The sequence below is a fragment of the Limanda limanda genome, chromosome 20, assembly GCF_963576545.1.
Source record: "Limanda limanda chromosome 20, fLimLim1.1, whole genome shotgun sequence".
NCBI lineage: Eukaryota > Metazoa > Chordata > Actinopteri > Pleuronectiformes > Pleuronectidae > Limanda > Limanda limanda.
Genome location: NC_083655.1, coordinates 2484064 through 2510649, shown reverse-complemented (window position 1 = coordinate 2510649; position 26586 = coordinate 2484064). Strand labels below are relative to the sequence as shown.

Sequence of the window (26586 nt, the reverse complement as noted above, 5' to 3'; positions counted from 1 at the left end):
TACAGTACATAATAGCATCTTTATTACACTGAAATATAAAAGTATATATATTTATCACTATCTTGGAGAAACAGGACCAAGTCAAGAAAACAACTTGTAGCCTCGGTTGTAGCAGTTTTCTCGTTGTCGTACGACAGAAAGAAAGAAAGAGAAAGAAAGAGAAAGAAAGAAAGAAAGAAAGATTTGGAGTTAAGCAGGAAGGCCACAGTGACGGGTTGCCATAGACTCTGTGCACGTACATATATGAACGGGAGGCAAACAGTCGCACACACACACACGTTACCACACACACACACACACTCACACACGTGTCCATCTTCTTTGACCTGTGAGGACTTTTCACCACATTTCCTGAAACACTGTTCTTAACTTTAATCTCCAGCTGCTGTTGAACATCCGGTGGCTCCAGGTCTGAGTTGTGGGACGAGATGTGATCGGCTCAGATGTTTTTTATAATAGAAAAAAGTGCAAAAGCAAAACAAAGAAGAAAGGATTCATAATAATGGTTTTGGTCCAGGTGATACTCTTGAGTTGAACAACATAGATCAGCATGTTGGTGTTGAACAACATGTGCTTTTCTTGAATCTAAATTTGAAGCCTGGTTCAGTCAGGTAATAAAACCTTGTTCTCTGCTTTTCTTTTATTCGTAAAAAGTACATATAAAGTATATTTTTAAGTATAAAAGTAAGAGTTGGAGGATTTACACAGTGAAATGCACAGGACAATTTCTTGTAATCTCTATAAACAGATTCCGTTCACGGGAGTTTACAGAATCTGAGGCTGACGGACAAGATTCTGTGAATGGAAGCGTCTTGTTTTTTTTGGGAAGTTAATTTGTTTTGTTTTATTATCTCAATTCCCGAAAGTCGTCCGAAGAACTAAGTCTTGGGAAAAGTTGGCTTCACAGTAAAATCTCAAACGAACATTTTCATCCTCAGTTGAACCAGTTGAGTTTTGGAGGAGACGTATTCGGCTGTTGTCTCGTTTGGACAGAATCAAGCTGTTTCCTTCATTTTCCAGACATTAAAGTGGAATCAGTTCTTATCTCACTGTGCTTCGAGAAAGTACAAACGTTTTTTACCCCAGAATTACAAACTACTCATTTAAATAGCACCTACAGTGTCAGCACTTGTCTTGTACTTATTTGATTCATGCTTGTAGTTTTTAAACTCAATGTGTATTATGACACTAAAGGGGAAGAGAAGGAACGCCTGTGTTGTGGTTGTGCGATGCTTCACAGTGACCTGCCTGCAGTGTACAACAGAAGCATCAAACACACAGTGTGCACAAAGTGTTTGTGTTTAATACTGATGCTAAACCATGTGCTTCAATTTGGGATTTACCCTGAAATCAGAAAACGTTATCCAGGCAGAAGAGGTCACATGACGTCACCGAGCAGGTCTAACGCCTCTGTCTTCACACGGGTTGGAAAACAAAAGAGACACACAAACAGACACACACACACACACGAGGCAAAGGCCACAGAGTGGAGACAGGTCGGCTCGGGGGTCGTCTGCACCTCCGGGCTCCGGGGGTCCAGTCCCGACTTTCCCTTCGCTCGCAGAAAACAAAAAGTACCGGCGAGGTTGCCACGACAACCGCAGCTCCGTTGCATCAACCGTTACCGTGGCAACGCACGGTGTCAGTACCGGTGGCACGGCGAGCTCTGACGCGGATAACGGTAAACCAGACAGAGAAGCCTTTATATGGAAAAATAAAAATAAAAGACGTAAACGCAGGATAAGGCGTGTGGAGGAGGGAGGCGGCTGATTCCATGGTGCTGATTGGCTGCTGATGGTGATCGTGGTGATCGTTTGGCACAAAAACGTTTTCTCGGCCAAAGTGTCTCGAACCAACAGTGAAAGAATCTTTTGAAAACACGAGGCCTCCGCCGTGGTGATCGGATCGGAGGGAAGCTTCGGTCGTTATTTCATCAGGTTCTTCTTTATGTGCTCTACTTCCATCTGGGAAACACACAAACAAACAGGCCACACAGTTTAGCATTGTGTTGTGTGTTTGTGTGCGTTTGTTCAACAGAGCCCTTTGGAGTTGTCTTGTAAACAAAGGTTATGTATAAATTATAATTTAAAACAAAGACGTGGATCCTTTACATCAAACTTATTGCGTTTCTTTCCTGATAAAACAAATTTATAAAGAATATTTCAATCCTGCTCAGTTCGATTCTTCTTCCCTGCTTTTGTTAAATGTACAGATAACAGAAATAAAACATAAATTATAAGAACATCAGTCTCTTTAAGTTTACTGCCAATAAAATCTGTTTTTTTTTTAAATTTGGTTTGTGTTTTGTGTGTTGAACTGAAATATAAGAAATGAACCTGATAAATTCTCTTTTATGAGTCTCACCTGTAAACTGAGACGAATCTTCTTCTCCTCGTCCAGCGCACTGGACAACTGCTTCATCTCTTGCCTGAGACACACACACACACACACACACAAACACAAACACACACACACACACATAAACACACACATATCATCAACCTGACATGTGACTACACACGTGTGCTCTCACAGCTCAGTAACGACTCACACACACACTCACCTGTGCTGGCTCTTCAGCAGTTCTACGGAGGTCCTCAGGTCTCTCAGCTGGTTCCTGAGCTCCTCCACCGTCGGGGGGGTCAGGGGCGAGTGCCGCAGCTCGGGGGAGGGGCTTAGTCCCGAGGAGGAAGACGGGGAGATGGGGCGCAGGGCGGTGGGCGGGGGGCTCAGGACGGAGGGCTTGGTGGGCAGCGGTGCTTTACCTTCAGGGGTCTGTTCCAAAAACAGGAAGAACTTCATCAACCTGCTGGTTCTGATCCAGTTTAATGAATTATGAATTAAATAGTGAAACATATACGACTTTGCAGTGAGATTATTTTGTCAACGAAATCAAGAACAAACTTTCAGAGTAAACTTCTAAGACAACGTGGACGAAAAATCCTTAAAGTGCTGAAAACTACGACTATTCAGACTTTTAATTTGATAAGATATTCTATCATTTAAATTTCAAAAAGAAAATAACTGCATTTCATATTCATTATCCACTAAACTCATTTTAGTAGTTAAAAATTTAAAGTTTCTGTTCAATGTGACGAAACCAGAAACTCTGCAGCGTGGTGCCCTCTGCTGGATGAAACAAATAGTGCGACAGTGTTGAGTGGTCGTACAGGAATGGGTGGAATTCCTTTTCTCAGGATGACGTCCAGAGATCGGACAGGAACAGGAACAGGAACAGGCTCCGGCTCGTCCTTCCCTCTCTCTCTCTCCTTCCTGTCCTCCGCTGCGGGGGGGTCCAGGTCGATACTGGACAGAGAAGACTGAGCAGGACGGAGAGACACCAGTTATTCAAACTCCCGACATGACCGGGGTTATTTATGAATGACCATCTATTCACTAGACTAACAATGATAGCTAAATAAATAACTAAAGCTGTAGTGTAGCTTTTGTTTGAATCACTGCTTTTGTGTGTTTTTTCCAAATATCTTTGAGGACACACTCACAGAGAAGATCTGCGAGCGCGGCCGGCGGTCGGTCACTCTCGGTCTCGTCACCGTGGGATGACTCAGCTTCTCCGCAGATGGAAGCACGGCGTCCAGGTCCACATCTGCACAAACACACATCACCGAAAACACACACGTCTCAGTAGGTGAAACACACAGACACACACACACATGGAGACAGAGCCCTCTGACTGTTGTCCAGGCACCGTGTCCTGATCTCATTGGTCGAAGCTCCTGTCAATCGCACTCACCGGTGTCATGTGACCTGTCAGGGGCAGAATCTGGTGGCGAAGCCCCGCCCTCTGACTTGGGGCTTTCACACCTGAGCAGGTAAACCATACAACAGCGTTAGACTCCAGATGCTCAGGGATGTGCGGATGTTTTCTGTGTGTGTGTGTTTGTGTTTGTGCGAGTGTGTACTGACGCTACAGGAGGGGGTCGCTCAGGACGCCGCGGGGGTAGGGAGGAAGAGGAGGAGCTTGTCCTTGGGGGGAGGGGTTTCTTGGGAAGGTGGGATGGGAGGGAGGGCTTGGGGATGTCTCCGACCTTCACCTCTTCACCTACACACACACAAAGTAACACAAAACACATGAAAATACGATGGGAAATCCACTGAAAACACATTTACAAGACACATGAAACATAAACACACATATGTAGACGACGATGTGCGACTCAAACACACACACACTCAGAACAGGGCGAGGAAGAGGAAGAGGAGCAGCGATGATGGTTCGAGGCGCAGCAGCAGAAATGAACTGAATCTGACCCGAGAGGACGGAAGCAGGTCGGGAAAAGATGTTAAAGAAAAGAGGAAGTAGAGGAATAAAGGTCTGGAGTCGCCCGAGGCTGCAGGAACGAGAGGAGGAGAAAAATGAGAGAGAGCCCGAGAGGACAAAGAGAAGCAGGACGGTGGCAGCAGTCGTGTTTATGAAGCTTTCATGAGATTCAGTTTCCCATGAAGAAGAGAAATATATGAAACAAGTGAAAGAAATCAATATAGTTCCTGGCAGTGAAATATTCCAGTTTAAGTGAGGATAAAAATCATGGTGTGATTTTAAAATTGTTTAAAAAGAAATTAATATCAAATATCAAATGAGTTGAGTTATTTTATAATAAAAAAATGTCCAAACTGCTGATAAATAATAAATTATCTTCAAAGTTTATGGAATAATAAGAAAATCAGATGATTTGTTTTTGCTCGAGCAGGAAGTCTGGTGCCAGATTTCTAACCACAGCACCGATAACTTCCTGTTGCACACAAACTGACGTTGACACGACTTCTTCATTTAAAACTTTGTTCCGGATCAAAATGATGCAAGTGATTTCTCTTCTGCACTTTCACTTATTCCATTTTCACATTAAAAACCAGTTCTCGCTCGTTGTCTTTTGTGCTGTGAAGGAATCCAAGAGGTTTAAAGCTGGATTAGTAATATTAGAGGTTTGTTTGTTGCAAGACGAGCAGATAAGCAGGAAACCGTAAAGAGCTGCAGGTGTGAGAGGAAGCGGGTCGCAGTCGGCCGAGCCGCACCACCAGGGGGCAGAACTCTACCTCGCTCCTGGTCTCTCTGCGGCAGATGCTCCGGACGCTCAGGAGGAACCTTCCTGACCTCCGGCTTTTTCTCTACAGGTCAAAGTTTGCATTGTTTTTGTTGTTTTACACACACAAACACATGAGAGCAGAAGGAGAAGGGAACGACCGGTGTTACCTGTGGTGTTTTTGGCTGAAGGTGCGCTGGGGGGCGGCGGCTTCCTGGGTCTCTGGAAACGCACACAGACGCAGAAACATCAGAACAACACACGTCAGGAATCCGTCACGTCCGTGAGACTTTCCGTAACCTCAGGACGTCACGGTGAACACACAGTTTCTCCAGATTCCCCAAATTACCTCCTTCTCCGGCTCGAGCAGCTTCACAAAGTTGTCCGGGAAGACGCCCTGCCTCCCCCCGATCTCCCCCATCCACCAGCCGGCGTCCGCACACTCCTGGAGAGAAAAGAGATCCTGTTTCTAAACCCGCACGAACAACCACAGCAAACCAAACGATGCAGACACACACACACACACACAACCACACACACACACCTTGGTGATGATGTTGACGATCTCTCCCTCTTTGATCGACAGCTCGTCTTCGTTTTGGCCTTCGTACGGGAAGAGAACTTTACACTGCTCCCGCCCTGACAGCCAATCAGATCGAAGAGAGAGTCAGACGACGACTAATGAGTAAAACTGAAATCAAGAGGCTGGAGAGGAAGTTCTTTTTTTTGTTTGTGTGGTACTGATACAAAAAATTTGTTTTCTAAATTTCCCTCAGGATTAATAAAGTATCCATCTATCTATCTATCTATCTATCTATCTATCTATCTATCTATCTATCTATCTATCTATCTATCTATCTATCTATCTATCTATCTATCTATCTATCTATCTATCTATCTATCTATCTATCTATCTATCTAATTATCTATCTATCTATCTATCTATCTATCTATCTATCTATCTATCTATCTATCTATCTATCTATCTATCTATCTATCTATCTATCTATCTATCTATCTATCTATCTATCTTTCTATCTATCTATATATGCAGATCCAAATAAATATATGAATCTAGCAGATTAAAATGTGGTTCCACAGAGGGATGTGCCTTTTCAAAGAGCAGGTTAAAGATCTTGGAGTTTTCCACAAGCACCTGAATGCACCAAGAAGGGATCATTTTTCAAAGCTTGGCCTCGTAACAAGTCTGTTGTTATATTGTGAGAATAACAAACAATAACTGTGATAGAATGACAGGAAGTGTTTTAGTGGAACGGCAGGAAATGATCTCAAATCTGTGGCACGCTGTGGAAAGCAGACCCAACACCGAAGGAGGTAAAAACTCATACAGGCATGTATGTGTGGGAGGGAAATATACAAACTATATCATATCTTATTATATTATAAAATCACACACACCTTTAGTCTTGTTGTCAGGTTCTGTCTTCATGGTTTCAGGTCCGACACTCGCTGCTTTCCCCTCGTTGACCTGAGACATGAACAGGTAGAAACAAGATTTGACTTTCAGTGTGTGAGTGTGTTTGAGTGCTTGTGCAGCACAAGACGTTAAAGGAGCCGTTGTTTTCCGGCTGGAGTGGATCCCTCCACGGTGTTTGTGGAACCGGGGTGGCTCCCACACACACACAAACACACACACACAAACACACACACACACACACACACACAGACACACACTCATTCACAGGGCCCAGTCTGTCCCGATCACACACAGCTCTGTTCTGTTCGGGGAAGAAAAAAATAAAAAACTCCCACCACCAGCGTCTCTCCTCTCTCTCTCTCTCTCTCTCTCTCTACACCCTTCCTCCTCCTCCTCCTCCTCCTCCTCCTCCTCTTCCTCCCTAATGAGACCCATGTGGTGCCACAGGCTCTGAGACGTCACTTCAACATCACGGAGAGGATCACATGCCTCCGACGCCTCGTTCAGGCCGAATAAAGACTTTATTGAGGCCGACGGTGACACAGCTTCATTTAGCCGACAGATTAAAATCAGACAGTTCTCTGCTCCAAAAAGAAAAACGATTCCCCTCTGGATTATTGTCTCTCAGGCTGCAGATACCTCACCCTAAACCCCACAGCTGCCCGCACGGTGCATCCTGTTTTACAGCTGTGTCACTGAACCACATCTCAGAACCTGCAGATGCAGTGAAGTGTGACCAAAGGCAGGAAACTCAAACAGGGCTGAAGGCTGTTTGGTGTCAGATGTTACGTCGTATTCATCGGGAACGAATAAAAGAAAGATGAGAGAAGAGCTCTGGAGCTTTTCTGAGTTTAGAACCCGTGTGCGTTATGAGCATGAGATGAAAGAGCAGGAAACACATCATCCATCACACGGATCTCAGAAGTTAGAGCATCTTTCCGGACACGTGTCCAAAGTGCAGAAACGGAACATTAGTGAAACAATGAGTTGACTTCGCCCAGAGTTCCTTTGTGTGACGAGCATGAACCAGAAACATCAACAATAGCACCTGAACACCGGTGGACAGGAGAATGAGCTCTGTGGGGGGGGGGGGGGGTGCTCACAAGCTAGAGAGGGGGAGACACTGGTCCTTTCTATCAGGTGCTGGAGGCACAGCCACAGCAAGAAGGTTCCTGGTTCGAATCCCAGTTTAACCAGGGCTTTCTGTGTGTGGGTTACATGTTCTCCACATGTCTGTGTGGAGTTTGCATGTTCTCCCTGTGTCTGTGTGGAGTTTGCATGTTCTCCACATGTCTGTGTGGAGTTTGCATGTTCTCCCTGTGTCTGTGTGGTGTTTACATGTTCTCCTCAGGTCTGTGTGGAGTTTCCATGTTCTCCACATGTCTGTGTGGAGTTTGCATGTTCTCCCTGTGTCTGTGTGGTGTTTACATGTTCTCCCCGTGTGTGTAGGGTTTGCATGTTCTCCACATGTCTGTGTGGTGTTTGCATGTTCTCCGTGTGTCTGTGTGGAGTTTGCATGTTCTCCTCATGTCTGTGTGGAGTTTGCATGTTCTCCCCGTGTGTGTGGAGTTTCCATGTTCTCCACGTGTCTGTGTTGGGTTTTCTCTGAGTTCTTCGGCTTCCTCCCACACTCTATACACTCGCAGACTGAGCGTGGACAGTTGTTTTTCTGTCTATAATTCAGCCCTAAGATACACTGACGACTTGTCCTTGGGAATTTCAGTCAACTGGTGCGAGATCATGTTACTTTCTGTGAAAAGAAACCTCACAAACTGTTGATGTATTAGTTGTTGAGTATGTTTTGCCTTGAAAAGAAACAGTCTCATTTAAATTGAGAACACACACGTTTTCCTGTACACTCATCTGCTGCTATCAGGGCTGAATGACTCTGACTCACTTCTGCTTTTGTTAGTGTGGAGGCTCCAAGATGTTGAACACCAGCTTGAAAGTAAGTATCAGTGTCAGTTTGCAAGAAATCAAAACTTAACCTGCACTCAACCACTTTGTGCGTCTCTGCAGTGTGAAAACCACATCACAGGGACTGGCGCTGCACATTGGCCCGACCTTGAGGTTCTGTTACTAAGGTGACGTGTCTTCCCGTGACTCAGTGTCCCCAGCGTCCCGGAAGGAGACGCTCACCTCCTCCAGAGCCTCATTAGGGAGCAGGGAGACTCGTCTCACCATAAAGCAACATCACAGCCTCTCGCTCAGCAGGACAGGCTGACCAACATCCTTCAGAACACACACACACACACACACACTTGTATGTTTGCAGGAGTCAGCAGGTCTATATCACCCAAGTAATTCATTTCATCTTCATTCTCTCTCTTCTTCAGTATTCCGCGTTTCAAGGGTTCGGCCTACGTTTCATTTGTCTTCTCAGAAAATCAGGTTTTGAATTAACAGTTACATCGTTCAGAGGCAGTTTTTTGTAAAGGTTTCTATTGAATATTGGACAATTAAAGATGATTACATAAATAGTTTTATATCTCTTGATGGTGCAAATGTGCTTTCAAAAGCTGCCTAGAGAGTTTTTTGTGATCTTAAATGTTGCTTTCAAACTTCTATTTGTACATTTGGGTGACTTGACCCTTTTAAGGCAGATAATAGAAAAGTTCCCAGGATCAAACCAACAGTATCTGCACGGCCAGAGAAACGTTAAAGCCCCAAAAGTCTCTGACACAAAACCCTTCATACAAATTCATTTAGTAATTTAAATGAGAAATCTAACCACGAACCTGATCCTCAACATCCTTGAACTTCACTATCAGACACGTATTGTTTTCTAAGCAGCGTTTCAACAGACACAGAACTCTCATTTTTAGATTCACTTTCTAGTTCAAATAAGAAACACGGACTTGATCTACCACATCCTCTCCACAACCTGAAAGTCACCTCTCGTGTCGCCCTTTCAGCCGCTGAACCACAACACTCAGACCAAGAGGACAGCGAGAGACAAAGGATAAAAATATATAACAATGAACAAAACAAAAAACTGAATAAGGGCAAAAAGAGAAGCAGGAAGAGAATGTGAGAAAACTCGACCCTACCTTCCTCTCCTCTGGTTCCAGTCAGACAGACCGAGCTACATCAGCACAAGCGGCTGGAGACTGTGTGTGTCTGTGTGTGTGTGTGTGTGTGTGTGTGTCTGTGTGTGTGTGTGAGTATGTAAACGTCAGTGAAAAACTGTATCACCTCCCTTCTCTCTCTCTCTCTCTCTCTCTCTCTCTCTCTCTCCCCCTCGCTCTCTCTCTGTCTGGCCTGTGGAGCTCTCACTTCTGCTTTGCCTGTCTAATCCCTGCAGGATATGTGTGGCTGTGTGTGTGTGTGTGTGTGTGTGTGTGTGTGTGTGTGTGTGTGTGTGTGTGTGTGTGTGTGTGTGTGTGTGTGTGTGTGTGTGTGTGTGTGCGCGTGTGTGGGTGTGTGTGTGTGAGTGGGTGGGTGGGTGTGTGTGAATGCAGACTACTTCCTGTCCTGTAAACCTGAAACAGAGGAAGGGGAGGAGCCAAGGCTGGGACTTCCTTCCCTCATTACTGACTCACTAGGAAAATATTATCAAAATATCTATTAGAACACAATCTCTGTGTGAACAAACTTCAGTTCACACCCATTGTTTGGACATTTAAACTTTATAAGGAAACTCTGGAGATTAAGACCTGGTTTGAAGGTTCTGGTTCAGATTAGATTTAAGTTAAAGTAAAAATAAACATCTCACGAAAACAATGACTTCTTCCGGGGATGAAAGAAAAGAACAAGTTCGCAGACATCACGTCCTTCAGAGCGGCCGAGCGTGAACACAACGACACTGACGGACGTCTTGGCAACAAAAGAAGATGCAGGTTCTGGAAAACCCAGATAAGACTTCTGCCACCTTGACTCAGCCTCTGATAAGCAGAAGAAAATGGATGTCATGCTTTTCCAAGAGAACGACAAGCGATCAGATAACTAACGATTAGACCGACAACGCCGAGTTGGCAAGTACGTGGTCGGACTGAAGAAAAAAAGCGTCAATCTCAGCGTCATTAAAGAAGGAAACATGCAGCCAGAGTGTTCAAGGACATTTGCTCTTGGATGATGTTGACGCTCTTCGAGGGAGTTTCTGCAGAAAAAGCAGCTTTTATCAGACGACGAGGCAAAAAAAACCCGAAACCTCTTTCAGAAGCAGAATTCCTGAAGGAGACTTGTTATCGCTACAAAGCCGCTAAACCCGGACAAAGTGAGTTGTCAAGTTTTCCTCTGAGGCCTCAGATGAAACAACAGATACAGCAAAACCAACTTTTGCCTTTTTTATAGATATAGGTTATTGCTGAGTTTGAACTGTAAGGGAAATATAACAGTTGACCATTATAATCATGTATTTCCCCTCTGTTTGATCATGATTGAATCGCTAGACACAGTAACCTGGTTTTCTCTATGTTAATGTAAACTTTATCATGCTGCCTCCTGTACTATTGAATGTGTATTGACCTGATTACCATAGCCACTGTAACCTTAATTTTCTCTAGACACTAAATGTTTATTTGTCTGATTGCCCTCGACTAGGCATTGTTGTATTCATGTGATCAAAGGATCTCAACCTTTGACTGTTTAACACACCCCCTCCAGTATGGGAGTGGTTAGCCAAATGTATAAAAACAGTGGACTGTTTTCTATCTGGGTGCATATTACAAGCTAAACCCTGTGGTATGCACCATGCTCTGAGCATTAAAGTGTGACAATACTGTAAGAGAATTTTATGTCTCGTTTCTTCGTTGGTAGTGGGATTGTAGAAATTGCCACGACACCCTTTGGCACTATTTGAACAAGTTGGCTAAAACCGTCTGTGAGTAGCATCATCATCATCATCACTACCATCTTATCGCTACAGAGCTGCTAAACCCGGACAAAGTGAGTTGTCAAGTTTTCCTCTGCGGCCAGAGATGAAAAAACAGAAACAGCTAAATCGACCTTAGCCTTTTTTATAGATTGGGTTATGCTGAGTTTGAGCCTTTGGCACTATTTGAACAAGTTGTTTGGGCTGAAACCAACTTTGAATAGCATCATCATCATCACTACCATCTGACATCAGCCGCCTTGCCAAAGAGAAGCAGATTCTGCCGCAGCATCACAGAGATGAAAGGTCATAGATATGTCTTTGTGTTAGTGACTCACCTTGTCGCCCTCCGAGTCGATGTCCATGGAGCGAGGTCGGAGCTTGATGGGCTGGTCTTTGAAGATGTCACCGAATCCAAACCCTCGGACCTAAAGAGGAGGATTAAAGATCAACTCATGACTCACTCGTTGCCTTTTTAAGTTTAAAAATGCAGCTCTGAAAACTTCTGAGCTCGATTCTCCGTGGAGAGATTTCAGATTTAGGAGCTGAGACACGTAGCATCAGTCTGTGACGTCTGATCTGTTCACGGCTGATTTACCTTCTTTGGCACGATTTCTCCCGACCCTGTTTCCGACCGACTGTCTCCTCCGTCACTTTCACTGCCTGGACTGTCTTTACCTAACCACACAACAACACGCACAACAACACAACACACATCAGCTTTTTACATCACTCCTCTGAACGTAGATTTAATACAATAACCAATTTTGCTACTCATGGTCTTTTCCTGTGATCTGATTGGCTGAGACTCACTCGAGCGACTACTGCGGAGATCCTCCTGCGAGGTGGGCGTGTCTGTGTCGGACTCCGCCTGGACCACTCTGGTGAAATTGGAGGGAAACATCCCAGTCTTGCCGCGAAGATGCCCCTCCCACCAGCCCTCCTCCACCTGAACACACACACATGGACACACACATGAGAAGCAGATACAGGTGGTTATGTTCAGGTTTTGTGTTTGTTTAATTAAATTTCTTTATTGTAAGAGTATTTTTTCTTTCAACATATTGCACCAATACTCATTCTGTATGAAAAACGTACAAAAGATATCGTATTTATTCCATATGAGGCTGTTCTTGTCACTTTCAATCTCAACCTTCAGTCTAACATTAACGAAAAAGTCCTTGAAATGCTCTGAAAATTACAACTGGACAACCTGATCTTCTGAAACACATTTTATCTGATGAGATTAAGACAACATGTGCTAACAAACTGTTTCTTCTGGTTTTAAAAACCTTATTTCTAGTTCATCCATGACCTGGTTAAATGTTTATTAATTAACAGAACAGAACGTAGATCAAACACAAACAGTTCATCGCAGGGATACAACCACAACTTTAACACAAATACATGTAAAGGGATGATTGAGAAATAAGAAAAACATCACATTCAATTCAATCTGCGCAAATAACCATATACAAAATACCTTTAAATAACTGGATTGTTTTCTCAGTATTTATAGTTTTTGAAGATGCTGGTGTTGAGTGTCTTCTGCTTTATAGACCATTTATTTACTGTCTGCTTGGTTTTGTATATTTGTATTTATTCTGTACCTGGGCTGCTTTAATACATGAAAACTTACATTATCTGGTCCTTTAAATTTAATTGTTATAATAATTATGACCACAATATGAATATACAGCTTGTCACTGCCCTCTAGTGGACAAATTAGTCACACAACCATAATACATCTCAACAAAGAAGCAGTGAATGGAGTCACGTCTCACCTCTGTTATGATGTCAATGACGTCTCCGATTTTCAACTCCAGCTCGTCCTCGTGCTGAGGGACGTAGCTGAACGCAGCTTTACACCTCCGCTTACGGATTTGTTCCCCTGCAGACACACACACACACACACACACACACAAACACACACACACACACAGACACACACAGAACAGGAGCCCTTACAAAAACATAATTATGGTGCACATGTCACATAATTACCTTCCATTCTTTTCCCTAATTTCTTGCCCTCGTGTGTGAGCAGGTGGTCACTGACTTATTAAAAGGCCTCATGGCTGAGGACGCTGACCCTTGACCTTTTCAACCAGGGCCCAGTGTAACCAGCGCTGACACTTCATGCCTCTCGTTGGCCTTGCAGTTGTTTGTCTTTCACCCATTAGTCTGTTCATTAGTCTGCACATTAGCCTTGACTCATTCCACACCAGCTGGGCCCTCGTGCCGTGCACTGCCGCATTTGTCCACAAGGGGTCGTTTGACCCTATGTTTAATTTCAAGGACCCATGTTTCAGAGTGTAAATGAAGTCACAGGAACTAAATGAGACTCTTTCAGAAAGTAAGTCAAACACATCATTTAAAATAGGAAACAATAACAACTTTTATGATTAAAAATGAAATTGTTTAATTATCATAATAAGTAACAACTGAAAGAGTCGGTGTAGAGTCGGTATGTGGTCATTTTGCATCTCTGTAGTTGTTAAGCATCTTTTGCTACTTGTTTTGTGTGTTTGTGTTGACATATTAAGTCTCTATGTGGAAATTTTGTGTCTCTTTGGGTCATTAAGCCTCTTTTGTGTCTTCTTGTGGACATTTTGTGTCTCTTCGTTGTCACTTAGCGTCTATTTCTAGTTGTTTTTGCATTTTTTTCTCGATGTCTTGTGATCTTCGTTTGACTGCTCGTCAGCAGTCACTCCCCCCACGCCTCCCCTCTGACCCCACCCCTGAGAACGTGTGTGTATAGTACGTGTGTAGTATGTCATACATGTACATGTAACCATGTTTGCAGTAGAAAGGTGAGGAATGCTTGACCCAAATCCCTCCTGACACTAATAGGATCACTGTTTGAGCCTGACGACCTAAAGCTGCCTAACGACCGCTGGGTATGAATGAACGTGTCCGTGTGTCAGAGCAGCGTTTACCTTTCCTGCCCGGCCGCACGCCGGGGTCCGACACGGGGCTGGCCCGGCCGTTCGCCAGGTCGGACCTGATCATGCTCGCCTGTCCTCCATCCCTCTTCCCCTCTTTCTTTATCTCCTGCAGAGAGAGGCGGACAAGATGATTAGATGAGGAGGAAGGACGGTGGGAGAGATGGTAGGAAATGTGAAGAAATACAGGTTCCAGAAACAGAACAGGGGAATTAGTAATGAGAAAGTAAAAAGATAACTTTTTGAAGATCACACTGACGACGATGATTCAATAAAAAGGAGGAAGTAGAAACTCGTGCAACATCTCAATGCAGCCTAATCTAATTAAACACATGTGACTGGTCCGCATGGAACTGATTCTTTTGACGATATTAAATTACAAACACAATCACATCAATATCTGGTTTCAGAGAAAAAAAAAAAACTTCAGTTACAGTGAAGTTTTAAGACTTTATTTATGTATTTTCCTCTGGAATCAGATGAAGAATCTGCATCAGAAGGTTTTGGTATCTTATAGATCTTTAACGTCTTATTTAGAATTCAAACATTCTCGGCCCTGGATCCTCACAGTTTTGATCAGTTTGTGTTTATCGGCCTCGTGCAGACGGGTCAGACGCTGCAGTGGAGCGTCATGATGTCATGTGACCTTCTGTGTTCACCTGCAGACGTCCAGCGAGAAGCTAATAAACACTGAGCCAACACGAAACCCACAAACTCCTGCTGCTGTGACCACAACTCTCGTTTCCGCTCGCCCACGCTCCGTCCCCATGACTTTCACTCGCAGAGTTAAGAATCACAAGACGACAGCATGAGAAACTGATCAAGAGGAGGAGGAGAGAGAGAGAGAGAGAGAGAGAGAGAGAGAGAGAGAGAGAGAGAGAGAGAGAGAGAGAGAGAGAGAGAGAGAGAGAGAGAAGGAGAGAGAGAGAGAGAGAGAGAAGGAGAGAGAGAGAGAGAGAAGGAGAGAGAGAGCGGCAGGCGAACAAACACGCCGAGAGACAGAGCAATCAACAAACCGACAACAAACACGCGGAGATGCACACACATGAAAACACAAACACACACACACACACATTCGCAGAAAACTAGACAGGATGGTTCACATCTATCCACCACATTCATCATGACATTGTTTCATAAGCTCTGGCCTGTGGCGAACGCAGCTCAGTGAGGCAGACGGGCCTGGGTACACTGACTCACAGGATCTAACCCCTCTCACACACACACACACACACACACACACACACACACACACAGACACACACCCACTGGCTGTGATCGGCCTGGTGTGGCGTGAAAGCCTTAATGAACCACAGAGATCCAAAAATATCAAAGAGTAGAGACGTTTCCCGGACGACAGCCGAAGCTCATTTGAGGCTCAGGATTTGTTTTAGGACGTGATGCTGGATTTAGAGAGATTTTATATAAACCATAGAGAGGAGCCTTCACATTCCGACGAGTGGAGGGGCCAATTAAAATCTGACGTGGGGTGTTGGCGCACTCCTCCGCCGACAGGAAGTGGCAGATTAAAAAAGTGAAGGCGGAACAGAGACGTCCTGAAACATTTGAAGACTTTCTTTGACTTCAATGCTGAGAAACAAATTAAAAACAAGACAAGGTGGTTGAAGCGGTAAAGAGGACGTTGACTTGAACCACATTTTGTTGACAGCGTCCATGTTTTCCCCACATTCTGACTTCAAAGCTGATGAAGACACTGAAGTTAATTGAATTTGATCTGGTGGTTTATTCGGATCTGCACCAAATTGCACATTTTCTTTTAGTGGGGCCTGGACAGTGTCTTCTGCAGGAGGGAGAGATGGGGGGGTTGTGGTTCGGGGGGGTGTTGCCAGGGATCAACTCTGAACCCTTTATCAGCAGAGCTGGGGTCACACAGAGAGTCAGGTCTTCAATCCATCGCCTGGGTCCGACCAGGATCTCACTGATCCTGGATCTTCTCCCTGATTCTGGATCCGTCCAGTAATTTTTGCGTAATCTTGTTGACAAACACACAAACACACTCGCCTTATTGACGTTTTAAGAACAAAATAACTCAAGTAACTCAACTCCATAACTCGGGAATCGCCCGGTGAACCAAACAGGCAGAAGAAGAAGGACAGGGCAAGGAAGAGAGGCAGAGTGTTGCCCGGGGACTTGAAATAAGCTGCAGTGTAATGGAAGGAGTCTATTGTATGATTAGAAAACGTGTGAAAAAGTAAAGCTACTACCCTGCTCACGCACCCTGGACCAATCAGCAGCGTGCATCATGGACTCACTACAACTAGGGGTGTCACGATACCAAAAATTCAGTAGTCGGTGCCAATACCAGTAAAATAACACGATTCTCGATGCCAATTTCGATACCACGGTAAAAAAAAAGGTGCATTATTTGGATGTTGTTAATGTCATATACGGTAATTCAATGTGCTTGCGCTGCGCATATACTGAGGGTTATACGGTAGTTGCGGTCGCATGTGAGTGACGCTTTGTTGTGAGACACGTTATGCATTAAATGATACATCTGCCTCACGCCGGGTTTACACCGGACGCTGAAGCGACGCCAAAGCGACTCGTAAGCGCAGCACCAAGCCTAAAATAACAGCTGGCTCCCATCCACTCCCATGACGCTTCAGCTTCCGGTGTAAACAACCATGTGCCGGCGCGCTAAGGATTAGCGCGGAGCGGCGGCGTTGCTTCCGTGACGGTGTAAACCCGGCGTCAAACGCAAAATACTTCCATACACGACTCTTTGTGCCTTTTTAATAAACAAGTCGAGGTGGGGCGAACGCTGCAGCCGCAGTTGCCGTCTTGGTTTTCAGAATGTAAACGTCGACTGGCGCAGCACCGATGCTAATGCTAAGTTGCTAACAGCTGCTGGCATCGAAGCTGACGGTGCCTACGGTACTTCAAAAACTTGGGCATCGGCATCGTTTTGTTATGTTAGTATCGACAGGTATCGTAGGTATCGGTTCTCGTGACATCCCTAACTACAACACAAACCAACCAACAAACAAATATAACTTAAAAAGCCTCGTGCATCTCACTATCAGCTGGTGTAAATGTCCGTTGGATGAGTGAATAAAGTTGCACAACAAAGTGGGTAAATAATTCTTGCGACACTTTTCCTTTGCGTTTCACAAGTTTAATTTTTTCATAAGCTGGCTGCGTTTCCTTCTGCTTCCTCTTTCCGAGTGTCTCCGAGATGCAGTTTTTTTATTTTGTGTGGTTTGTACGAAGGTTAATATGTCGCACACTGTGGGCGTCAGCTGCCACAGAGACTTGTTTCACACTAGCTGTGGCCGGGCGGGAGAAAAGGTCGGAGGTTCGCAGAGAGGAGCCGCACAACCCAGTGTTTAGCGTTAGAGCCGAGCAGTGTAAACTACATTCTTTGCTGTCAGGCTTGTACACATGACGCAGACAAACACACACACACACACACAGAGACCACTCCACACAGTGTTGTGTACATAATGCAGGTGTTTCCTGTTCACATGTGATGAATCGCCTGGTCTTCCTCCGCTCGGTTCAGCTGCGTTTCCTTTAACTCTGAGTTACCTCCGTTTCCCCACAGGAGGAAAAGCAGTGGAGCGTGAGTTCAGTCCAAGTCGTAACAAAGGCCTCGGCTCCACAAACCACACAATCATTAGTGTCTGGTTCCAAACTCCCACGTCTTAATTATTTAAACAGGCAACCTTCGTGGGTCCCAGATGGATTTTTTTATAATTTTGAGGAATCTATGTTTCAAAAGGCCAAACAGCTCGTAAACACCACGTCTGCTCATTAAAAGGACGCTGGAGGCCGACAAGTGCTCGTTGTGTTTTATTTTGTGCAGATTGGCGTGTGAAGGGTTACAGTTTGCATGTGTCAGAGCATGAAGGCTCGTTTCTGCTGCCTTCACGTACCAAGAAACAAACCCGAGAGTTTGTGACACCAACAAACGTGAGGACCGCACAAGGAGGTTGTGATGACGTAACAGGATTTCGACACCAGGGGTTTCTGACCAACTCACGTCTTCTGCTTTCAGAAGACGAGCACAAATACAAGTAGAAGGTTGAAGCCATTTCCATGTATGATTCTAACGGCATTTAGAACCCTGTGTGTGTTTGTGTGTGTATTTGCTCTAAATGAGGTACACACATTCTATATCACGCTCCAGCCAGCTCTTCTGCACCGTGGCTGCAGAATCAATGCCTGTTTTCCTGGTTTTACATTGACACTGCATTAGCCTACTTAACAAACGGCAGATGTCAGGGAAAAGTGACCCCAGTGGACAGAGAAGGTGTGTTGATGCACTCACAGAGAATTAGCTGCACTTCTCCTCCGCCCGACGCAGAAATTCACCCGAATTCAGCTCATGGTCTTTTGTTTAGAGACTAAAACAGATAGATTATGAAAACATGGATCGTAACCCTCCCATAGAGCAGTGGATCCAGAGTTAGGGGTTGAGACCTCTTGAAGGGTTGTGAGGTTATTTCCAGAAATATAATTAAATTAAAAAGCATTTAAAAATACCATATTTTAGTCATAATTTTTATGGTAGATATATCAAATTAATACAGTTAAATAACATCATCATCCCTGTGATCTTTTAGTTCAAATCATAGACTTCCCACTTTGCAGAGCCACAAAAACGAAGCCAAATTATCCTGGATATGGGGGCCACCATCTTGTTCTGCATTTGGAGCCAGAATTCCATAAAAGGACAAGAAGGATCTTCAAGAAAAATTTGACTTCTTAGTTTGGCCCATGTCCCCTTTATTAACATGGTGGAGACGAGACTTATGAAACACACTGCAGCCAACCCACAGGTTTCATGATAATTCGGGACATGTCCTTTACTTCATATTCTGTGGTAAACACGTATGATATTAACCTAAATGTACATTTGCAGAGACAATAACCTACTTGGCCGAGTAAACTATGAAAAAGATGGAGAGTGGGAGTAGCATCTCTCTGAGTGAATATCTAGTCTTGTAAATGCAACGATGGGTGAAGCTCTTGGCAAGAAATCATTTTCAGCAGCAGAGAAAACTCAGATCATAAATCAGGGTTCATCCATTTGTACAATAAAACACTGAAGCTACACAAACAAATGGAAAAAAGTCAACTTCAGTGTAAAGTTCAGCTAAATTTAACTGTTCAGACTCAGCTGCTCTGCTGCAGCGTGACGAACGAGGTCGACCAGAGCATTAAATGTCAAATCAGAGCATGTGAAGCTGATTTGCAATACCTGCTTGTCTAATTGTCGGAGGTCAGATGACTGCAGCAGCTCAGATAAACAGGAAGTCCTCAACTTCTGCATGAACACTGGCCTGTGGGGATGTTCATGAAGAATTCTGATACTTCCATCGGCTTATGTCTAAATGTAAAAAGACGAAACCGTCTAGAGTTGAACTAAATTTGGGGGAAACAGTTATAGATAATATCTGGTTGTATTTCTACCATTGCATATATTACATATTGAAAGATATGTAATATGCTTCTGTGGCATCTTAAATTCAAACTGAACACTTCCCTTGTGACTCGTTTGGATTTTTAGGCAGCGCCTGCAAATAAAAATGGATGACGCATCTTCACCTCCGCAAAAAAAAGGGGAAGCCAAACTATCCCTGATATAGATTCTGGCATCTTCCAACTGGTGATGTAGAGTCTGTGCAGAAGCATCGAATGACTAATTAAAACCAAGTTACCAGAAACTAGATCAAATCTACCTGGAAAGAAACTCCCTAGAAAACTTTAATTTGAAGTATTCTTTGACTTTTTAGTTTTCCCATCTGCTAACACAGAAGATGGATACTTTGGCTTCATCCATCTTTTCAGATAATAACAGTTCATCTAGTTGGTTGGACGACTGGTTAGTAATAAGTCACATGTACACACTGGTACTGGTACATCGTACTCTACGTTACTCCACTTCCTGTTATTTCAAATCACATCAGGATGTTCAGAAACTTTCACAAAGTTTTCTTACCCTTTATTGAAAATGTTTAATCATCAACCAGCAGCCAAACAAGTCAGCCCCCAGTGAAGGGGGCCGCCTGCATACCATCACTTCCTGTCACTTTTTAACTTGTCCACAACCCCCGCCAACACACACACACACAAACACACACACACACACAAACACACACACACACTCACATACGCACAGCAGCATTCCCATAACTACAGTCTTGTGACAGACCAGTCTGGTATTACTGCAATACTCAGCCCCCCTCTGTTTCTCCCAAACACACACACACACACACACACACACACACACACACACACACACACACACACACTATCAGAGCACCATTGTCCGGCTCACTGACAGTGAATGAGAGCACAAGTGAACCACCTGACAACACACACACGCTCCTGTTGCAGATGTGAGTCCTGCTCTCTAACCTCGGCCGGTAGCGTGTCTCTACTTCCCCTCATCGCCCGGTGCTTCCTGTTTCTCACCACCAAGAACACACTTGGTTACTATTTCAAATGTGACGAGAGGTTTCACATCCCTGTATCTCTGACCTAAGTCCACACATGTAAAAATAGCAGCGTGAACATCTCGGGGATTACGTTTCTAACTTGCGACGTGAGGAACAACGTGCCGTAAAAGACGTCATGAAAGTTTGTTTGTTCATAATCATGGGAGATAAAAATCACCTATTACACATCTTGAATTTATCCTAAACTCTGCAGCAAAAAAAAACACACACACACACACACACACAGACACACACACACACAGACACACACCCGACCCTGCAGCGACCCACTGGAAGCTGCATGTTTCCTCTGCTGCTCGTGGCTTTACCAAGTTTAGCGAGCGACTGAGAATGTGGAGGGACAATGAGGTGTTTTGGGGGGGGGGTGTTGGGGGGGGAAGGGGGAGTCGACTGTGATTACTCACCCTGACAAAGTTGTCCGGGAACAGCCCCCTGCGTCCGCCCAGCTCTCCCTCCCACCATCCGCCATCGTCCCGCCGGATGTTCACGATGATGTCACCGACCGTCAGGCCCAACTCGTCGTCCTGCTGAGCCTCATAGTCGAACTCCACCACGGCCTCCACTGTGCACAGGGACCAGAGCGTCAGGTCAACAGGTCAAACACACACAGGCACAGGTGAGGAATGTGAGTATTCTATTACTTCAGTAGTGGAACAGATGATATTCACATCAGAAGACTTTTCACTCAGGCAACAGTAAAGTCAACTGGATTTAATCTCTCCTCCGTGCAGCTCGGATTCTGCCGAGTGTCTCATTTCCTCGGGATTCTTGAGAATAAAATGGCCGGCTTTCAAAAAAATGCACGAATAAAGACTGTAAAAAGCCCTCGGGGGGGTGGGGGGGGGGGATCACCTGCATTGCCGCAGCTCACACGGTGAATTCAGCAGAATGTACCTTCCTGCTGCCGGAGTTCCATCAACACAACAATAAAGACGCATTTTGTGGATTTTCAACACACAAACTGTTGAAATAAAGTTATGTTCTCTTTAATACTCAATGTGTGTGTGTGTGTCCTTGAGGTCAACACAATGTCCTGAACGCATTTACTGTGAAATATCGGTGCAGGAAGTGTTGAGATTGATAACTGCAGGAAGTTGGGGTGCAGTGTCAGTAGATGAGAACGGAAACAGACTAGAATCAGTCGAGCGAGATGGTGAAACCTGAAAATGAAATCCTAACTCTCTATGGATTCCATACCTCGAAGTTTCATGTAAATCTTTCAAGTAGTTTTTGTGTAATTCTGCAAACTAACGAACAAACGAAGAACGGACAGGATTGAAAACATGAAAACAGGAACCACAGGATATGGCAAAACTAAATAAAAAAATTAAATGAGGAAACCAATAAAAAACCAAAGCGTAACTCGATGTTGTTCCATCACAGAGAAGTCTGGAGTGACATTTATAACCTTATTAAAATGATTCACATTAATGAACACATGCAACATCTTTACCTCAACGTCTCTTACTCATTAGTGTGCACAGACACACACACACACACACACACACACACACACACACACACACACACACACACACACACACACACACACACACACAAACACACACACACCATGAAAACAGCTCGTGCAGCTGCAGGAACAGAAAAATGTCCTGAATGTGTCATTTCACATGTAGTTTTCTTATCGCTGACCTTACACATGCACACACATCACCTCACTGGTCACCCGGGTCCGATCCTGGTCTACACTGTGTGGGCAGCGGACCGGGGGGGATGGAGCGGAGGGGATTCAGGGCTGGGGTAACCATGGGAACATCAGTACAAAGGGGCGGCTATGACTCAGACTCACAGACGTATCTCCCCAAAACGATCCCATTCAGCACTCACATGTCCGCAGGTTATCGAACACACGGCAGGGGAACAACCACACAAAGAGGAAGACAACAGTTGTGTTAAAGAGGAAGGTCAGGGCGTTACTGAGAGCTGAGGAAGAGGAGAGCCGTGGAGTGAGTCTGCTGCTCAGATGGAGAGGATATGATTCCCGGAGTGAGAGATGAACAGCAGCCTCCACAGTGACGTGGCGCTCACACATTCCTTTTGCTTCTTTTTTCTTTTGCTCTCGGCTGTGAGGTGAGACGCTTGTCGGGAAGCGGGCCGAGACCCTGAGAGTGGAAGTGGTGGGTTCTCCAGGAAGGGGAAGTGCGTACAGTGAGTTGACAGCTTGCTGCAGCTTTTCTTGCCGACCACAGTACAGTACGTGTGAGTGAGGAAAGGAGCCGGCGCACCGCAGTCCGCCCACGTCAGTCCACAACACACACACACACACACACCAGGGAGGAAGACGAGTGTGAGAAGAGTGGGAACTGGGTCCTGACACCACAACTTCTATCTTACAAAAATAAACAAGGCAGAAAAGATGTGCATTCATAACGACATCTTGAAATCATTGCTATTTATGTATATGTTTAAAAACGTAACAGATATAATGGAGGCTGTAGTTGTAGCCCTAGATATTAAAGCAGTGTTGAACAAACCTGATGTTAAACCTGGTTTCTGAGCACTAATGTAACGCTGGTTATGTGAAGTGTTTCACTGACAGGAGGCCTTGAGAAGACAAGAGGCTAAAAAACCTGCAGAGAAAAACACAACTTTCACACACCGACACACACCAGGGAGGAAGACGAGTGTGATTAGAGTGGGAACTGGGTCCTGACACCACAACTTTTATCTCACAAAAATAAACAAGGCAGAAAAGATGTGCATTCATAACGACATCTTGAAATCATTGCTATTTATGTATATGTTTAAAAACGTAACAGATATAATGGAGGCTGTAGTTGTAGCCCTAGATATTAAAGCAGTGTTGAACAAACCTGATGTTAAACCAGGTTTCTGAGCACTAATGTAACGCTGGTTATTTGAAGTGTTTCACTGACAGGAGGCCTTGAGAAGACAAGAGGCTGAAAAACCTGCAGAGAAAAACACAACTTTCACACACCGACACACACCAGGGAGGAAGACGAGTGTGAGAAGAGTGGGAACTGGGTCCTGACACCACAACTTCTATCTTACAAAAATAAACCAGGCAGAAAAGATGTGCATTCATAACGACATCTTGAAATCATTGCTATTTACGTATATGTTTAAAAAAACGCCTGATATATTGGTAACGGAAAAAATGTAGGCTGTAGTTGTAGGCCTAGATATTAAAGGAGCGTTGAACAAACCTGATGTTAAACCAGGTTTCTGAGCACTAATGTAACGCTGGTTATTTGAAGTGTTTCACTGGCAGGAGGCCTTGAGAAGACAAGAGGCTGAAAACCTGCAGAGAAAAACACAACTTTCACACACCGACACACACAGGAACTGAGAAAAAGCTGAACAGCTGCACTGAGTTTAGATAAGAGGAAACTACACACACAGACATGAACCTGTGTTTCGTACGTTTCAGTGCTGATGATGATGATGATGATGATGTCAGGAGCAGCTGTGTGTGTCTGTGTCTGTGAAACCTTCACGCTGGAGCCGAGCCCACCGGGAGTCAGAGCCTCCCACTCACTGTGGATCGGATCACACACTTCAGCAGATTCTCCCACATGGAAGGAGAAACCCGGTTCGTTTCTCTGCTCATCGCTCAGACACTGTGCGACAAAAGGCTTTTTTTTTTTTTAACTTCTAACACTCGGCACTCCCGTTTCTCAGAAGGCCCGTCGACAACGGCTCAGATTAGAATTGATCGCATTCATCTTTCCAGTGTAGGTGGAGAGAGAAGACGAGGAGACATTCCTCTGGCAGCTTGGTCTTCCTCCCTGTCAGGACTAATGGAGAGAGAGAAACCGAGCTCTTCGAAATGTGTTTCAACTGTTGAATGTGTTTGAAGTCGACGCTTTGTTTTCACGGTCTCCGGGGACTTAAGGTCACAGTGACACATCTCCCAGACTGGTTTTCCTCTTTGAAAACCAAAGCAACAGCAGAACTAGATAAAGTTATCGCTGCAGGTTTGATGTTTCGTCGTCATTTTGTACTTTAGGTGCAGAAACATGCATAAATAATCAAAGCCTACGAGATAAGTGCTTCACCACAAGGCTCCGAAGGCCCAGGCTAACGTACACGTACATTCAAAAGCACTTCACTGTCTGTTAACTCAAGTTTTGCCCAAGTGCAAACGTTTCAGTCCATGTCGGACTTTCCTCTGTGCAGAATGAGCTCTACTGGTTCACCAGGGCTCCTCTTACACTTGTGTAATCCATCATAATTACCCACATGCCGCGTACTTATAGGGTTCATTTTCATCCATCCATCCATTATCTATACCTCTAATGCTCTGGGAGGAGGCAAACTGGGCAGCTTGCATTGTGGTGCATCCTGGACGAGTTGCCAGTCCATCACAGGGACAGAGACAAAGAACCATTCACCGTCACATTCACGCCTTCGCTCAATTTAGAGCCGACATGTGCATCCTCACGGGCGTGTTGATTATAACACCGAGAGGGGAAACGTCTCTGTAGCTCAGAAAAACCTTTATTAACATGGAGAGTATTTAAAGCTGGGGTTGGTAATCCTGGAAAAGATCTAGCGAGAGCTGTACACGTTGTACATGCCTGACAACGCACGCTAACATCTGGCTATCGTCTCTGTTTCAGCTGCGTACGTCTCTCCAGCTGAAGACAGGAACCGTGAAAGCATTTTAACTTTATTCACACACTTCTGACAGTGTCACTTAAAAACATCCGTAAAGAATAGATGACAGTGGCAGTCACCTGGGCGATAAACATTTTCTCGCTGGTCGCGGCCCACTTGGGTTTAGCTAACACGCCGGACTTGTTTGGAGGCTCTTATAGTTTCCATTTCACTTGTGCATATTACGGACAATTATAATCCAGCTACCACAGGGGGGCTTCGGGGGACCACCACCGACATGGGGCCCTGTGGTAGCTGCCTGCTGTTCACTGCGGCCCTGCTGATTATACGTGGATGTGAGTGTTTCCCCCTGAGGGGAACCGTGCATTGTTTGTTTACATGCAGCAGAGACAGATGTGCAATAGAGAGAGAAGCCCATACAAGGAAAGAGCATTTGGAACAAAGGGGCTGCAGCCAATTATGAAATGATATTTTAAAAAAAAAGGGAAATTCAACTGCAACAATAGAGCTGTTTAGACTCAATTTCCAAGTTCCCATGCAGAACACTGACAAGTTCCATGAGCCATAAATAGAAAAAGGAAGTGTCGCCCCCCCACCCCCCCCACACCCATGGTGTCTGTGAAAATCCACAGCAGATTCAAATATGCACCGAGTTACCGGATTTACTCGAGTGTTAAACCTGCAGCCGCAGCGCAGAGGAGCGATGGCGATGATGAGCTGGAGAATAATGTGACACACACACACTGACAGACACACACAGACACACACACACACGCAAAGACACACATCAGGCCCGTTACACACACACACACACACACACACACACACACATACAGACTGAATGCAAACGTGTCAACATCTGCAACTCATCAATGTGATTCCGCGGCTTTTTTCTGGAATCGCACCCGCACCGCTCGGGCACGCACACGCACACGCACACGCACACACCCACGCACACGCACGCTCTCTAACCATGAACAATAAAGGGCAAGAAACAGTGGGAGAAAGCCACCGTAAGGAGAAGGTGAGGAGGAGAGGAGAGGAGGAGAGGAGAGGAGGAGAGGAGGGGGGGGCTGGACCCACATCTGGACCGGCCGCCTCTTCCTCCTCTTCCTCCTCTTCCTCCTCTTCCTCCTCTTCCTCCTCATCCAGATGCGCAGAGGAGCCCGAGGCTATTTCTGGTTAGGAAGCACAGAAAGAAGCGTCTCTCACCCATTGATGTGTCCCGGTGTGTGGGGGGTGCTCCTGCAGGACGGGG

The 26586-nt window shown here is 45.0% G+C and overlaps 1 protein-coding gene across 1 annotated transcript; it reads right to left on the bottom strand.

Moving 5' to 3' along the window:
- sh3kbp1 (SH3-domain kinase binding protein 1) lies at window positions 1–26586 on the bottom strand. Its single transcript, XM_061093651.1, has 19 exons — window positions 26541–26586; window positions 21131–21288; window positions 14233–14347; window positions 13078–13184; window positions 12107–12242; window positions 11892–11971; window positions 11632–11721; window positions 6462–6531; window positions 5587–5681; window positions 5392–5487; window positions 5213–5264; window positions 5056–5127; window positions 3928–4063; window positions 3755–3825; window positions 3504–3607; window positions 3171–3320; window positions 2564–2775; window positions 2365–2428; window positions 1–1964 (listed from the first exon to the last, which is right to left on the bottom strand). The coding sequence occupies exons 1-19, from the start codon at window positions 26542–26544 to the stop codon at window positions 1926–1928; spliced, it is 1851 nt and encodes a 616-aa protein (XP_060949634.1). The 5' UTR covers window positions 26545–26586; the 3' UTR covers window positions 1–1925.

Bases quoted from the DNA above. Each gene is read 5' to 3' on its own strand.
- sh3kbp1 (XM_061093651.1), bottom strand. The intron at 11,722-11,891 runs GTAAATCAGCCG...CCTCCTCTTTAG, and splicing joins GAGAAATCGTGCCAAAGAAG to GTCCGAGGGTTTGGATTCGG. The intron at 6,532-11,631 runs GTGAGTCACTAA...TTCATGTCTCAG, and splicing joins TCGACTCGGAGGGCGACAAG to GTCAACGAGGGGAAAGCAGC.